The 16,931-nt window shown below is 38.8% G+C and overlaps 1 protein-coding gene across 2 annotated transcripts; it reads left to right on the top strand.

Annotated features, from left to right (window-relative positions):
- Positions 1-3,660: 3,660 nt before the first annotated feature.
- On the top strand, positions 3,661-15,211 carry tmem125a (transmembrane protein 125a). Of its 2 annotated transcripts, XM_089134233.1 has the most exons (3): positions 3,661-3,953; positions 10,198-10,983; positions 13,914-15,211. In XM_089134233.1, exon 3 carries the CDS (start codon positions 13,978-13,980, stop codon positions 14,647-14,649), a length of 672 nt encoding a protein of 223 aa, XP_088990359.1. In that variant the 5' UTR covers positions 3,661-3,953; positions 10,198-10,983; positions 13,914-13,977; the 3' UTR covers positions 14,650-15,211. The 2 variants fall into 2 exon arrangements, with proteins under 2 accessions (XP_088990359.1, XP_039503711.1); XM_039647777.2 differs by lacking the exon at positions 10,198-10,983 and having other exon boundaries at positions 3,662-3,953.
- Positions 15,212-16,931: the final 1,720 nt, after the last annotated feature.

The raw sequence follows: 16,931 nt of genomic DNA, 5'->3' as shown, positions 1-16,931 counted from the left end.
TCGCAACTGATGTGTGACACTCTGCATGCATCTATTCTTGCGAGAGACGCGCCATACTTTATCATCAGCATTATGAGAAAGAAGAGAGCACACTCTGTGCTCAGTATCACATATAGGCAAAATTGACTTTGTCTTTTAAATATCACAGACTTTGACTGGGCTTTATCATCTTTGGGTACAAATTGGATTGAGTGAGGAAAGCTACAAACATAATTGGCTATGAAATTAGGGCAGTTATCAAAGACAGAAATCCAAAATCATCGACTATAATTTGATCATTTCATTTATTTCAATTCAAAATAAATGGGGCACGACAATAAGTGTTTCTTCTGGGTGGCCCAGTTTTGCCAAATAGTTCAGATTGTTACTTGACCTGTCATGATTTTTCATCAGTCAAGACTTTTAGTAAAATTATTTTTAATACTTTTCAATCCATACTAACTGATGCTTCTAAGACAAGCAATTTCACCCTTGAGATTTCAACAAAAATATTGTATGTTAACCAGCTAGACGATGCTACCTTGGTAACATTTGTACATCATCTATCTAAATTAACAAAGCAATGTTCAGAGAAAAAAAATCAATAAAGGTAAGCTTATGGAGCGATTGGGCAGAGAACTGGCCTGAGAAGCCATCAGAGGATTTGTTTTGTTGGATTATGCATGTCTTATTTGGAGTTGGACTAGTTTGATGAGGACTAGAACAAGAATATGGTTTTTGCAGAGACTGTACCTATATAAGTGTGATATATATATATATATATATATATATATATATATATATATATATATATATATATATAAAGTTTTGTCCAATTTCAATCTTAACTCATGTCCTACTGAACACCATACGCAACATATTTTATACACAAATATATATGTGACCTCCTTAAGGTTCAAATGCCACATTTAACATCAAAGCAGCTGAAGACAGCACTTCACTCGTATATTGGCATGGAATTGACAGAAAACAGCCTTGTACAGAACGTAGCATGTCACTTCAAGCCCGGCAATTAGAATACAAATGAACCCGGGCTGAGGCAGAGGGGGAATAGATCAGCACTAATGGCGGAGAAAAAGATCGATGCTTGGGCTGCTTTCCTCTAGGTGGATGGAGCAAGAACTGGACTCTTTCCACAACAGAAATGCTCACCAAGAGCAGAACATCACTCAAAACTTCACGTCACCGATGATGCACAGCGTGTGCATGTATCTTTACCTTCCCTTGACAGGAGCATGATGAAGAGAGACTATAGTGCACAGGTTCATGAATGACCTTCATAAATATGTAAGCTTCATCCCAAGAGCCCAAGAGTACAAGAGACTAAGGGACAACATCAAAGATCCAAAAGATCAGTGGCCTACATCAGGCAGCATGAGGTGGCGAAGACAACATCAGTCACAAGATAAAGAAAGAACATTTTAGTGGCTATAAGAGAGAGTTTTGCAATATGTTGCAATATGTTTTGCAGGGGTGATAAAAGTCCTGGAGAATTATACTTGAGTAAAAGTATATACCTAAATAAAAAATTACCCCAGTACAAGTAGAAAGTCCAAAAAGTACATAGTACAAAAGTATCCGATTAAGAAGATAAAAATCTTTAGTGTTGCTTTAACGTCAACTCACCTCAATATGTTTACTCAGAGTTTCGAAGGCTGAAATTTCATTCACCCGTGGCAGGCAAAGAAGACATTTCAGACGATAAGAATCCCCCTCGACTTCGAACATATCATTGAGATATGGCCATGGGTGATCCCTGTTGGAAATCTTGTGATGATTGCTTGTGATCACTGCAAGAGCTGCACCTGTTTCTGAGGTCATCTCTTTAACTTCGCAATAGCGATCTAACTGCTGTGAGCGTAGCCTATGCTGGCAAAGAGCTTGTGCGGTCGTTTTTTTTTTTTTTTTTTTCAAAATAAAACCCAATTTATCAATGTTTTGGCAAGTGTAATAAATACTTGGAGCGGTCATGGGGAAATGTATTGGAGTAAAAAGTAAACTTTGTCTTTAATATTGTAGTGGAGTAAGAGTGAAGGTAGATGCAAATAAAACATACTCAAGTAAAATAGGTAGCCTACAGATCACCAAAAAAAAAAAACTTAAGTAACGAAGTATTTTTACTTTGTTAATACCACCACTGATGTTTTGTAGACTATATGCAATAGGACACCTCTGACTGACAAACAAAAATACAACATGGTTTGTCAAATATGCACTAGCCTATAATAAGAGACTAATGATTCAAAAAGACACCCAAACTGCAGTTGGTGCACTTTTTCTGACTGTATTGAGACACCAGTTGTCATTGGGGTAACAGCACAACGAGGAAGCTTTTACATATGGGAGGAAGACCACAATGTGTCTGTTCATTGCGAATGTTCTGGGAAAAAATGACTTCTGTGGTTTGTGGTCATGCCCTATACATTGACTGATGCTTGTATAATGTATCACCTTACTGGACCACTGGGTGTCACCATTTCAAATAAGCAATATTTTAGTGCTACCTGGACCAAACTTAGGGGGAATGAAAGTTATTTTAGTTATTTTATAGTATTTAAGCAAATATTGCACTGAATTCTTTTTATGCTTTTCAATTTATAGTAAAATTCCATCAAATTTAAATTAATAATCCTTACAAATGAATAAGTAAAAAACAAAAACAAAAACAAAAAACACATAAATCAGTAAGAAAAACTAGAGCTTAAAACATTTGGAACAAGAGAATGGACTATTTAGTTTATGTGACTCTCTTTCACACACACATAGGAAATGATTGCAATTATATCAAAAAAAATTTCAAAAGAAATGGCATATAATTTAGGTGTTTATCATTTACAAATTAACAATTAAATCAAATAATTTGCTGTTCAATCCAAGATCAGTTGGTTTAAATCATTTACTGTAGCTAATGAGAACAGATTAATTGCAAATAAAAAATTGTGTTAGTGCAAATAAAAAGGCAATACTTTAAAGTCAACATAAACTGCTCCACATGAACATTTTTTAAACTGCTATCGGCGTAATGACTTTCTCAGCATCTAAACAACTTTACATTTCGCAGCACCATTAAGCACCTTACACCTAAACCTACCCAACTCCGCCCCCTAATCCCTAAACCCAACCCTAATCCTACCCATCTCCACCCCTTGGATCGTGATCCGACTCCTCCCTGTGGATCTCATATACTGCATTGAGGTGCTACTGGCTCTGTTTTCGCATTAATAACTACTTTAAGTGTATCACATAAATTAATTGCAAACATATCTGTAGTCTGTCTGATAAAAACTGTGCTGGTAATCAGTAAATGAAAAATAAACTTGAATATTAAGATTTATAAAACGACTTTAAAACAATCACCATTACTTGAAAAACTACCATCTCAATAACTAAATTCTATCAGTACCTTGAATGATCTAGTCATAAGCACTGGTCATGCAAGATTTTCCGGTAAACAGAGCAGGTACTCCGCGACGATTTCCAGGTAAGCGCGTTTTGTCGCGTCGCGCAGATAGTGAAACGCGACGCAGCATTAACAAACATACAGAAAATTGTTTGGTGTTTCCAATTGGCGTCATTTAACGTCAGACCTTTGGACTAGACGCTTTATCGTTGCAGGTGTCCCACTGGAGGGGAGCGGCGAGGTCACACACACACACACACACACACACACACACACGCACTCCCCAGCTGAACTACAAGCTCCGCGATCAGAGTAGCAATGAGAGGAGAGACCACTCCTACGAGCGGAGGGCAAAAGTCCGGGCTGAACGAGCAGTGCACCTGCAACGCCATTCGCAATGACAACCTGATATGGTCGGGATTACTGTGCGAGACTTACATTAAACTTGACGTCTCTTCTCGCTGAGCGCGTTTCCCCTCTCAGAAGGACCGGCTGTGTATTTCTGGCTGTGTATATTTGTGGCTGATGTGGTTCGGGATGGTGCGCATCGCAGGTAAGAACGGAAGCGTTTTGATGTACGCCCTCGTACTGTTTTTGGTTTGAATAGAAATGTATTTGTTATAGCCTACATATGACAGATAAGAGGATCCACACCTTGATAGAGCAACGCAGGACACTTTGTTCTGGAGTTTTAGGACTTGAACTTCTGAAAATCGTCTCAACGTGCAAAAGGACATTTTGTAAACCAATTCATGAAGGGTTGATATTCAAATCTGTTTATAGCATCTATAGACTGAGAAACATACAATGTGTATGCTATTTATTCAAATTTGTTAATTGCTGCATATAAAAGAATAATAATAATAATATTTTAAAAAATTGACAGGGAATCATATTGCCTACAAATGAACTAATATCGCACAAGTAAGAGTGCTGTACTCAGACATGTTGTGCGGATATTACTACAGTAGGACTGAGATTGGAGTGATTATAACATTTGGCCACTTCGTTCCTGTATGATTTTTTTTTTTTTTTTTTTTTTTTTTCTGGTCCTATGTCAAACTGAGTGATAAAAACAGTAAAGCGTCCCAGAGCTATGATACAGAAAATAAGTCCTAAACATCACTTTAGGACTGTAATTAACTGTTCACCCATATAACCTACTGGATATATGGAATTAAACACACAAAATGTATTATCATGATAAATTAAATGTAAATATATGAATAATCACTGGTGCTTTTAGTGTTACATGATTTTTTTTAAGTGCTGTATATACTGCATCAGCTTTATACAATATTCATAATTATTAAACTTCTCTTATAGGCTAATAAATAATGCATTTAAATACATTTTTAGCATTATTATCTAATTAGCCTATACTTGAGAACATTTTTGAGTAATAATGAATAACATTCTTATTTCCTGGAGCAGGTCACGCACTTTAGGCTAGTCATTTTGCAGTTAAACAAACTTCCAGTATACATGCCATTTCTTTTTTTCTTCACATCTTATAAAAGTAATTAATTTATTATTTTGGACAAATATGAAAACTACATACAACTTATGTAGTTTCAGAAGTGTGGAGTGTCATTGTCACATGCTGCCATTTCTGATTTTATTTCTGAGCTGACCAAAATAAATCTTCACTCAATTTGTTCTGAAGAACACCAGAAACCGGCGGGCAACATATATAATCAAAAACAATTTTGTCCAGTATTAGACATTTGGAATGAGGAAGCAATAGAATGATCAGATAATGTTTATTGTAGACATAGTGTCCATTTTAAGTATATTGTGCTTTAAAGAGGAACTAAAATGAGTCAAGTGAGAGCAAAATACTAAAGAGGAGCTGCAGAACTGTAACAGTAGAGAAAGGTAATGTCTCCCATCTGTATAGTTAAAATTGTTCTGTATCATAAAATAAAAGTGAAGCAAATTATTTTAATACTCTAGGTGCCCTTTCTATGCAGAGTGTGAACAGTGCTTTACAGTGACAGGGTAATAGTGTAGTGAGAAAAAGATAGTAATTAATTATGCTCTTTCTACCATTTAACCATTGTTAATGTCAGCTACACTGGTGGTGTTGAAAAAATGTGATGTCATGGATAGAAAATAAAATGACATTTATGACATTTTATTGTTTTATTGTGACTTGATTGTTGAGCATGCACACACAATGACATAATTATAGTCGTCCGGTAAAAGACATTACAAAATAGGACAAAGAAAGTACAAATAAACATTTCAAATAACTCTAGAAAAGTACCAAAGTTCCATCATATTACCTTTGCATTCTTTGAAGTATCAAGTGATGTAATGTAAATAGAACGGCAGATGAATAGGTCTATGTTCTTTCAGTTCCATCATGGTAACACATCTGATATCAGTAATAGTATTTACCAGTCCATTTTTGTTTTAAAATAAAGGATGAACATCTATATTTGGATTTAAAATAGAGATTTTTTGACATGCATCTGCAGAGAAAGTAAGGAATCTCAAAGTTATGCTTCCAGATGCCAAGCAAACCAACACACTCTAGGTTCCTTCCTCATCATCCTTTCCACAGAGATCATAAAAACGACAGGTGCATGACAGCACTCAGCAACATCCAAACATCCCGAGAGTGTATATTCTAGAATATTCTCTGACACACAAGAGACAGCCAGTGAGAATGAAACCATGCCCCTAAAGAGTGAAAGAGTAGGTCCAGGTCTTAACCGGGCTGGTGTCTATGTCACAGATGGAGGTCAGGTCACAGAGTGGAGCTCAGTAGCCAAGTTGAATAGTTGCCCTTTTTCTATTGCATTATGGACTATGCTCACATTTTTACTGTCCTAGAGGCCAGAACTGAACATTGTGGATGCTGTGGATACAGAGGTAGGCGGGAAGAGAGGTGAATGTTTTTCCTTTTGTCAGCAGTGTGGAGCTGGGTGGACGAGCCTGTTAATTGGTGATGTAATTAGTGCTTAAAGCTGCAGTCCACAGTTTTTCCTCTTTATCGCCTTCTCTGTTCAAAATCTTCAATTGCAGTTATTAGCGGAATTATTAACTCTACACGAGTTGTGATGATGTTTCACAATGTTTGAGGGAGAGTGTGTGGCTGTCAGTCACCGTCCCGGTGTGGATATTGTCATTTGTAATCACAGATTATTCTTTTTGGAATAATTTTCACCGGAAAATGTCATCTGAACAAGTAATGTCCACTTTTGTTCTGGTTCTGACATTGCAGTAAATCTCGCTGATTAAATCTAAAAATCAGGCAACACCGTTAAAAAATTCTACTTTGTTCTCAAATTCTTATGTTAACTAAGTCAGCATTAATGTCCTTCCGATATGAATCCTTGTTTTTGCATGGGTCTGGTTACGGTCTATTTTTTTCTATAGCCACTCCGAAATCTGAACAAAGTCTTTTGCATTTTACAGAAGGAGAATCTGTTGTCACTGGTGATTGTCGTTTGAACCTTTCTGAATCCGCCAAATTTCCACCAAATTGATAAATTTAATCCACCAGTACCACTGTTAATTAAAAACGTTATTACAAGCTTACCATTTTGAATCGAGCTAAGGCAAGCCGTTTTGAACACTGGCTGGTTATGTATTTTCTCAAATATGTATTTTGGATAATTTTAACCCCAAAAAAGCTACGGACTGCAGCTTTAATATTGCAGCTGTGCCCAAAACAGGAAAATCAAGCACCAACAGTGAATGCAGAACCTTACCAGACAAAATTGCACCCTTGGAGCCGCCTTTCCACTGCACACGACAAATGACCGACGTCGGACCGGAAGTCATTCATTTCTAATGGAGAGTCGTACGGGAGCTGCGAGGAGTTCCGGATTCGGATCCGATTTGAGTTTTGGATCCGTTTAAATAACTTCTGCGGCTAGACCGTATGCGACCGGCCAACCGGAAGTGATGTATTATAATAAAAACTATGAGCTTGAGGCTAGAATTACCAATATTTTAACTCTTTAATGTTTTTCTGTAAACGCTCTTTCTGTAAAATGTTGGTTATAATTAACTATAGCAGAAACAAATATTTTATAATAGCCTAATTAAATCAATATTTATATTGATTAGCTCTATAAAATCTACTATGTTTTTATTTGAGATGTATTTAGGGTCATTTGTTTTGTGTAGATATATTCATGCATGCATTACATTCATTAAAATCATTATTTTTACCATTGTGAATATCCGATTCTGAGGGTTGCTTCACGACGCTATAATTGCTGACTTTGTAAATGATTACATAGACATAGGGCATATACTTTTTTTAGTTTTCAATTTTTTCGCTTCCATCCACTTGGAGGATATCAAACATGTTTGATATTTTTAGCCGGTTTGGGGGTTGAGCCGAGGCGCATGTTTCTGTGCGATAATCTGAGTGGGTGATCCTCAGTTGTTTAGTCTATGATGCAGAGTGTTTCCTTTTACAAACCTTTTACAAAGTCACTATGATGCCCAGTGTTTTAAAATATTTTTCAATTTTAAAAGTCGTGTATTGTATTCAAGACTTTAGACTACCCAAAATCTGCATACTGGCTCTGACTTCAAGTAGCATTGATGTGTCCAAACTGCAAATTGGGGCAAAAATCATGTATTGTATTCTAGTCTTTATTGAGAAATGTGACTCATGTTGTTTCTATGCTATTACACACCCATAAAAGCCATACCCTGCTATTGTTGTTGAGTTAATCATACATAGAGAACATTGAGATTTTGTGCAGAGTAAGATTGAGTAATCTGTCTCTGTCATTTTGTGTTCAGTTTGCCTCTTCGAACGTGGCGGTAAGCTGCAGTGAAGGGTTGGAATGAAGGAGTGTTCTTTAGGGAAAGTGTACTGATGGAAAAAGAGGATGTAATGACACCACTGAGTCTTGAAGTGAAATGATGGAATAAGGTACATGACATATGTTAACTTTTATGATGAATAGAAAGAGCACTGGGAGCCAGAGCTGTGCTTTTCAAAAAGGCTATCCCTCCCCAGCCACCAGAACAACAGTGCAACATATGAAAAAAAAAAAAAGAGAGACAGACAAGATACTGAAAAAGAGTCGGAAACAGATAAGTGAGTATTTCTCAGTTGAAATAAGAGATTAGGGCTGAAAAATCAAGGGTGGTTTATACAGCTTTAAAGGCAGGGTCTTGGCCAGCTGCTGTTTGCGGTTTGTTCCTGAGGTTATGCCTGACAGTAACTTGAGCCATGTGTGCAGGCTGATAAAATGTGGATTAAGCAAGAAGGAGAGAGGGGCTGCAAGAAGCATAACAGTAACAACACACTCTTGGCCCTCCAAAACCCAAATCTTATACCAAATATCGTGTGATTCTTATTTAATACTAATGAGTGGAATTAAAGGCCAATTCACACCGCACAGACAAAAAAAAAAAAACAGGCTTGTTGGGTTTTATCTGATCAGTACCCCTGTCGGCGTCAGACATAGTTTCTTTTCACCTGACTGACCATAGTCAATCAGTGTTTGTTGGTGTCTGTTGGGGCAGTGTGAACGTGACAGTTACTTCATAAAATTTGAAATCCAACTGCCAACTTGTTTGTTGGTGTGTTTTGCCGTTTTGCAGAACGCCAGATGCTCTGCTGAAGATGCCGTGCTTTGGGTGCTTGAGAGCGTTTTGGCAGCGCAGCGTTTTTTTCCGTTGAGACGTTTCGTTGCTATGATACAGAATATCTGCAGCAAAGTTTACTTGTAACTGATTTCGCAGATAATTTGTTTGATATTAAAAAAATATTTTTCATCCATTTTGTTTAGTTAGCTCTGCTGGTTGATGTCATTGAACAGAAAGAATGTTGTGACAGTTGGTCCGCGTGGTTTAGTCCCGCCCCTCCTCCACTGTGATTGGACGGCTAGGTAAAAAGTGGCAGTGATGAGCACTGCGTTTAATCCAAAGTTGAACATTTTTCAACTCTCGGCGACCAGTAAAAAATGCTGGGCGGTTGGCGCGAAAAAAAAAACAATGCTCAGCGCCTCGTTACGCTCATGGCGTTTAAAAAACGCAGAGCTCCCATTGAAAACAAATTGAAACGCCAGGCGTGTGGGAAAATGCTTTGGTGGACACATGGCTTTAGAGTTCTTTGACCATATTTTTGTTAGCAAGGAATATAGTAGTGAACTGTGGATATTCAGATGCAGGCAGCTAACATTTAAAACTTTGCGATTTAAACATTCTGAGAACATTCAGAAGTATAATTTTTAAAACTTAATGGGAATGTTAGCAAAAAGTACTTTGACCATATTTTTGTTAGCTGGGTATATGGTAGGCAAGTATGCTAATTCAGATGGAGTTAACATTTCTCTCATTTCTCTCTTCATCCACCATCTTGGATTTAGTTTTTCACCGAACTTGTTGCAGTGTATTATGGGATTGACAACTCAGTGAAGGCAGTGTTGACTTGGAATGTTGTTTCTTTGGTCAACATAATTCAATTCCCTTCTTTTTGGAACAAACATCGTGGCGAGTGTGCACTTACTGTATGAGGCCTGAAAATGGTGCTTTGGAGCAAATATATAGTGAGCTTTCAATGGGTAAAGTTAACAGACATGACTACGGAAACGTTTTTTTTTTTTTTTTTGGACATTTTCCATCTAGTTCCACCTTGCCGCAAAGAGACCCCCATATGGAAAAGGCAAGTTCCACCCCTGCTGAGATTTTCATGGCCGTATCCTCCCTTGACAATCAAAAGCAATTTGCTTTTGATGAATTAGACATACTGCATATCCTTTACACATCCCCTTCCTATCAAGCTGGCATTCTTTGCTTCTTTTGTCTCCACACAGATAGTGACCTGTTTCCTCCTGGCCTGGAGAAGGACACGGAGACTTGCTCCATTGTTTTTGTCTAGCAACCAGGCAGAGAAGAGTATGCTAGACAAGGCATCAGCTGTTGTATGGTGACCGGAGACAAGACAAGAGCCTGCTTTATGAACGCTTCTTTAGCAGATACATCAGAGACTTGCAGTCAGAGATACAACAGTGTACCGCTTGACTAGAGAATGAATAGTACGCTTGGCCTGCCACAATGCTTAGCATTCACACCTGTCGGGAAAGATGCAGTTTGCTCTAAATCTTCAAGAAAACCACCAAACTTCAATAGCCAACAGCAACTTAAGCCAAGAAAGAGGAGGAGGAACACTGTCAGGAGGCTACTAAAGCTGAACACCTCTGTCCTGGTGGATCACTCATGCATTGACAGCTAGAGACATTTTGCCTATGAAATAACCTCAGAGAGACCTTGCAGGCAAACTGGCAGTAGACTTCTATTTTTTTTTTTTTAAATCAGGGGCTAAGTTGGACGGCTGTCCAGGCCCAAGGCCACAACACTGATAGATCAGCAATTTAGAAGGTTTTTCCATCGACACCATGTCAGCCTAAAGGAATCAGACTAATAATAATTACAAATTACAACTAACAATTGCACACTTTCAGTTTTCTGGTTGGCCTGGTTGTGTAATAATAAAAACCTATCTTATAAATATACTCTAGAGTCTGGACTGCACCTGTCAGCGACATCACAAAACCAAAGAGGAAAACTTTCCAAGGAGCCGCTGCATATCAAAATCGAAAGTCAGTATATTATTAGAAATGATTTTTTTTTAAGTATAAGCTAAGGTGAAGGACACAAATAATAAGCAAGTCCTAACCCTAAAGTGATTTGAGGTGAGGAAAATTTCCTTGCTGTCCTTTCTCTCCCCACACTCTGTTGAAGTGTATGAAATGACTGAAAGTGAATGCACCAGTGAATGATAAACCGCCACATTCTTATCGCATATACTTTATAATTCTTTAGGATGAGTACACTTCTACTTGAACATAAGGCACTCATCCAAGATGACCTTCATATTTTGATAAAAGATTCAAAAGACTGTGTCTACTTAGGCTTGAAGAGCTTTCGTAAACCAGGTATGCAGGTTAAACTGCCATATGTCTATAACAACTGGGAAGGCAGACATAATACAGTGCTGTGTTTGATGTCATTTTTGCTTTCTGGGCAGCAGTAAAAGAAACATTAACAAATATTATTAATTATTTTAGGAATAGCACCTAAATTGTGACTTTCAGAAACATAAAAGCATGATAAAGTGGTCCATTTGACTATATTCAAAGTTGACTTCCGATGACTGTATAACTTTGTGTGTAACATAATAATCTCAATAATCCTGTACAGTAAAATAATTAAGAGGGATTCAGCACGGAATTTGAGACTGGGTGTGACGTCATGCGCGTTCACGCTCACCTGGCTATGTCTGGCAGGTTTGTGTATTCGCCGCCATTCTCCGTTTCAGCGAAGACAACTCGAGCGATACAACTTTAGTCAACTTTCGACAAAAGTAGAAGATGGATTCAAAGAGACCGACTTGTAGTTCGTTCAAAACCCCAACACAAACTCCACTTAAGACAAAGAAAAGAAAACTTTTGTCTAGTGCCAGGAGTCGGAATAAGACGAGAGTCAACATCGGGAAGGCTTTAAACAAATGGAGAGATCTCCGGTCTGCTCTAGGGCTCAAACGGGATCCTATACAAAGTAATAACTTAAATTGTTTGTGAACGTCTTTTCATAATAATACAATCATAAGTGGATACAGTAAGCGCATAAAACAGTTCAACATGGAGATAGATGGAAACAAAAAACAAAATTTTCTACTACCATTTACACATAAGTGTGTAATTTACTCAAATGCCTTTCCTTTAAACTTGCAGATTTATAACTTTATTACTTCTGAAGACATTATGACGGTAACAAAAGATTTGTGCGGCTGATGCTCCTTTGGTTATGAACAGCTCGTGCAAGCGTGCGTATATGTGGTCAATGAGCGTGCCGTGCACACCTCTGGTTGCAGTTTTGCTTGTTGCCAGAGGAGGCATAGTTCTGCAAAAACTCAGAAACTTGCACAATGCACCTTTTAAAATCATTTTTTTTTTAATTCCAAGCAAGGATCCATATGGATTTGGAATGACCTGAGAGTATATAATGACAGAAGTTTCATTTTAGGTGATTTATCTCTGACAATCATTGTAATCTTAGAATGGACTTTGTTGTTTTTGTTTTCATGGGCTTTCTTGTTTTACATTTTCCTCTTCATGCCTCACCTCAGTCACAGGGAAGCAGTATGTCAGTGATATGAAACTCCACGGGGACTTAATTAGCAAAGCTTGACAAACGTACATGTACACAACCCCTTTGGCTTCACATGTGGGAGGAGACTGATTTTGAACAAACATTACAGAATAATGACACTGGTCCTGAATAAAGAGAAATAGAGTTTGTCTTGGTCTGTGATTATAATGTATACAATGTAGTTTCCTGGTGCAGCAGTGCGGACTGTGAAGGCAAAGCCACTTACGGGATTGTAAAGACAAGCTGTCTGTCCTGCAACCTTGAGGGTCACTGGGACCACAGAGACAGGCCATTTGTAACGGAATTAAGGCTTGTGCCGCTGAGCAGAAGGGAAATTGTCTTCTCTAACTACTTTAAATCTTTATTATCTCTACACATCTCCCCGTGGTCATCAACAGGCTTTAACACAAGTGTTTAAATTAAACCTGGTTTTCATTGTTTGACTACATCATAAATTGATTTTAAGAAGAATCTTTATAAATAAAGCTGCGTTTTAATCATTAAGCAGCTTGGTCTGACTCCAGAATGGTGTTTTGAAACCCCACTCTGAATAATTAACATAATATTTGCAAAGTTCAGTAAAAGTTTGCATTTTGGGGAGTGTCTTTATGCCCTAATTCTGGTGCTTTTGACTGCATGGGACCGCTCAGAATTCCGTTTTGAACTGAAAAATCTGTACAAATTTTTTATATTTATAATTTTGACTGGGAAAAGAATGTAATAATGCTAAAGTAAAACCTGTTAATTGGTTAAATATAATTTAATGCAGTAAAAATGATTTATTTATTCATTTGGTCAGGGACTATTTTTTTTTCCCGTGGAAGGAGGGCTTTTAATGATTTTACTTCATGAAAGTTACTTTGATACATTTTTTTTTGGCTTTAATATTTGTGTTAAAATATATGTATACGTGTGAGTGTGTGTGTGTGTCTGTATATATATATATATGTATTACTCCGCTTCGCATCGTGCCAATGCCGATTATGCCGTGACTTATTCACGATACAGCACAGCCTTTCCTTATTGCTTATATTATTATTATTTTATATATCACTGATGGCATTTTGACAATTTGGCATGGCGTGGCATTTTGACGTTGTTATATTTTACTACTTGAAGGTAGATCCTAATTTTACTTTGAAGGTAAAAATTCCAATTTTATATTCAAGTAGGTTGGTTTATTACAGCATAATAACAATGATAATTAATTAGCCAATTAAGAACTGTGAAATATACAGGCCAAAATGAATTTACATAATGCCTGAAACATTGTCACTGTGAGTTTTTTATTGTGAATTGAACAGGATTTTTTTTTTTCATGTTTTGTCAACTGTATACATGGCATCTTCTTAACTAATTCCCAACTTGTTTTTTCCAGGTACTCTAGCCAGGTGTCCTTTCACAGTTGGGACCTGTCCTGACCACCATTAGCAGCAAACATCATGTCAGAGCTGGAGGACTATTCCCCTCCGAGGGGCCACCCCCATCCTGACCCGGCTCGCATCCAGCAGAACCTCCTGGAGGAGCAGGTGGAGCTCTGGTGGTTTAATGAGCCACGCAAATCCTTATTATGCTACTGCGCCTCAGTGGCCTTGATCTTAGGTTGCGGACTGGGAGGCGTAGGCCTTCTTTCCACCACCACCAGCCTTTCCAGCGAGTGGCGGCTGGGCGCCGGAACCACTCTATGCCTTCTCGCTCTGGCCGTCCTCCTCAAGCAGTTGCTGAGCTCTGCTGTCCAGGACATGAACTGCGTGCGCAGCAGGCGCCGGATCAACATGCTAAAAAGCGGCGGTTTATCTGATGTCATCATCATGTTTATCACAGGAATCTCTCTACTCATCTGTGGAGCTGTGCTCCTAGACGTGGCCTTGGCCTATCACATGCCCAAACCCGGCAAGGCGCTGAATGACATGTACATATCTGGGGTGGTGATGCTGGTGGGTGGGAGTTTCACAGTGTTAGTGGTCAGCGTTTATGCCGCAGTTGTTTTTCTCTTAGAGAGGACAGGGCAGGGACAAAGACGGTGGGAGAGGACAGTGGGGATCTTCAGCATTTCAGGCCAGATGCAGGCAAGGAGAAGAGAGACTGCTTCGAGTCTGGCTCATCTGATTTAAACGTGGCTACAAAATAAATACGCCATTCTTTTACTGAAGAGGAACTAAAATGCTCTCAAAGAAACTTTGCACTTATTAAACTAATCACCTGTGACATTTACAATTGCATTTCACAAACAAATTGATTTACAGTTCAAGGCTCAAGGTTTCAGACATTAAACCATTGAGGGTTTAGGCACAAACTTTTATGCCTCACTCCAATAAAGTACAGTAAAAAGTACTTCAAAAGCACAAAAACAATCTAAAGTTTGATCTTTAATGAAATGATTTTAGGTAAAACATGCTGCTTTCTTTTTAATGCTATTGGACAACAACATTACTGTGTGTGTGTACTGTATGTGTGATGGCTTAATTTATGCGAGCAAAGGTGAGCATACCGAGTGATTGTCCATCTGGAGATGTCTTCAGCTTTTCAGCGCCTCTGATATGTATGCGTGTGTGAGTGTGTGTGTGTGTGCGTGCGTGAATCGACCGCCTGTCATTTTGCATGCTTGTGATTTTACACTACAACTTGTGCAGGCGAAACTATGGATCAAATAAAATATCAGAATGTCAATCTGGAGGATGTGAGCACAGTTTTCTTATCTTTTTTAAAATGTTTACATCAAATAAAGAGGGCTATTTTTCTTGTAAAAATACACAGAAGTTGATTTACACTTTGATGCAAATTATTGGTATTTTGTTCTGAAGGGCTTATGAAAAACATTCACATGCAGATGGAGATAAACAGATGGTAGGTTGTAGCCATTTAGTGGAAATCTATTTCAATTTGTATGCATAATAAACAAACATTCAGGCTCTTCTGTCTTGACAACTTTGGAGAAATACTTCATTAAACTTCAGACACATCTAAGCTACATTTATAGACCTTATAGACCCCGCCCCTTTTCAGCGTTGTGCTCGTTGTCTTTTGACTTCCGGTCTGTATTTTCACAGCGATCTTGCATAGGTATGTAAAAATTCCCGGTCGACATTTGTTAAGACATCTGCTTTACAATGCTTATGATAAACATTACAATGCTCATGATAACTTTTGTTAACTCTACAATAAGTAAATCCATTTCACCAGCTAATTACTCCTCGACAGCGATGCCATAGAAATATACAGAGCCACCGCAAAAACGGAAGTTCAAAGACAATATTCTAAAGATGGCAGCGCCCACGTTTCTCTGGTGCATAAAGTCTATACAAAAATGTCAGTATATTTACAGTATAACCAAAATATCAAACCAAATGTTATTTCAAACAAAGCAATTAGAAAAATGGTTTTCAAAGATTGCTTTAAAAAAGTATTTTGAAAAAGTTAGTATTATGTCAGTGTACTAAATGTTATGAGCTATACTGGTGGTTGTTCTGCTACACTCTAAAAAATGCTGGGAAGTTTTAACCCAATTTTGGGTAAAATATGGACAAACCCAGCCAATTGGGTTAAAAATATAATTTAAAAATGTAACCCAATGGCTGGGTTTGTCCATATTTTACCCAAAATTGGGTTAAAACAACCCAGCATTTTTTAGAGTGTAGGACACCTGCTGGCTCACAGAATCGGAATTATCATAAATACAAGTTTCCTATTCTGAAATTGGTGGTGGAAGGGTTTGAGTACCCGAACGATCCTAGGAGTTATGTTGTCCGGGGCTATTTGCCCATGGTAGGGTCTCCCAAGGCAAACAGGTCCTAGGTGACGGGTCAGACTAAGAGCGGTTCAGAAGCCCAATATAATGCAAGAAAAATCGAGGACCGAGACGTCGCCTTGCATGGCGTAGCCGGGGCCTTACCCTGGAGCCAGGCCAGCGCCTGGTGGCTGGGCCTCCCCCCATGGGATCCGGCCAGACTCAGCCCGAATGAGTGACGCGGGGCCCCGATGACCCGATCTCTGAACACGGAAACTGGCTTTAGGGACATGGAACATCACCTTACTGGTGGGGAAGGAGCCTGAGCTTGTCCGGGAGGTTGAGAGATATCGACTAGAGATAGTCGGGATCAACTCCACGCGCAGCTTAGGCACTGGAACCACAATGCTTGAGAGAGGCTGGACTTTCTACCACTCTGGAGTTGCCCATGGTGAGAGGTGACAGGCTGGTGTGGGTTTGCTTATAGGCCCCCAGGTCAGCCGCCATGTGTTGGAGTTCACCCTGGTGAACGAGAGGGTCGCATCCCTGCGCCTTCGGGACGGGGACAGGCCTCTCACTGTCGTGAGTGCCTATGGGCCGGACGGCAGTGCAGAGTACCCGGTCATCTTGGGGTCCCTGGGAGGGGTGCTGGAAAGTGTTCCTACTGGG

This window comes from Pimephales promelas, chromosome 8 (assembly GCF_988280905.1).
Source record: "Pimephales promelas chromosome 8, fPimPro1.hap1.1, whole genome shotgun sequence".
NCBI lineage: Eukaryota > Metazoa > Chordata > Actinopteri > Cypriniformes > Leuciscidae > Pimephales > Pimephales promelas.
Note: the sequence above shows the minus strand (reverse complement) of the source record. Positions and strands in the feature narration are given on the sequence as shown.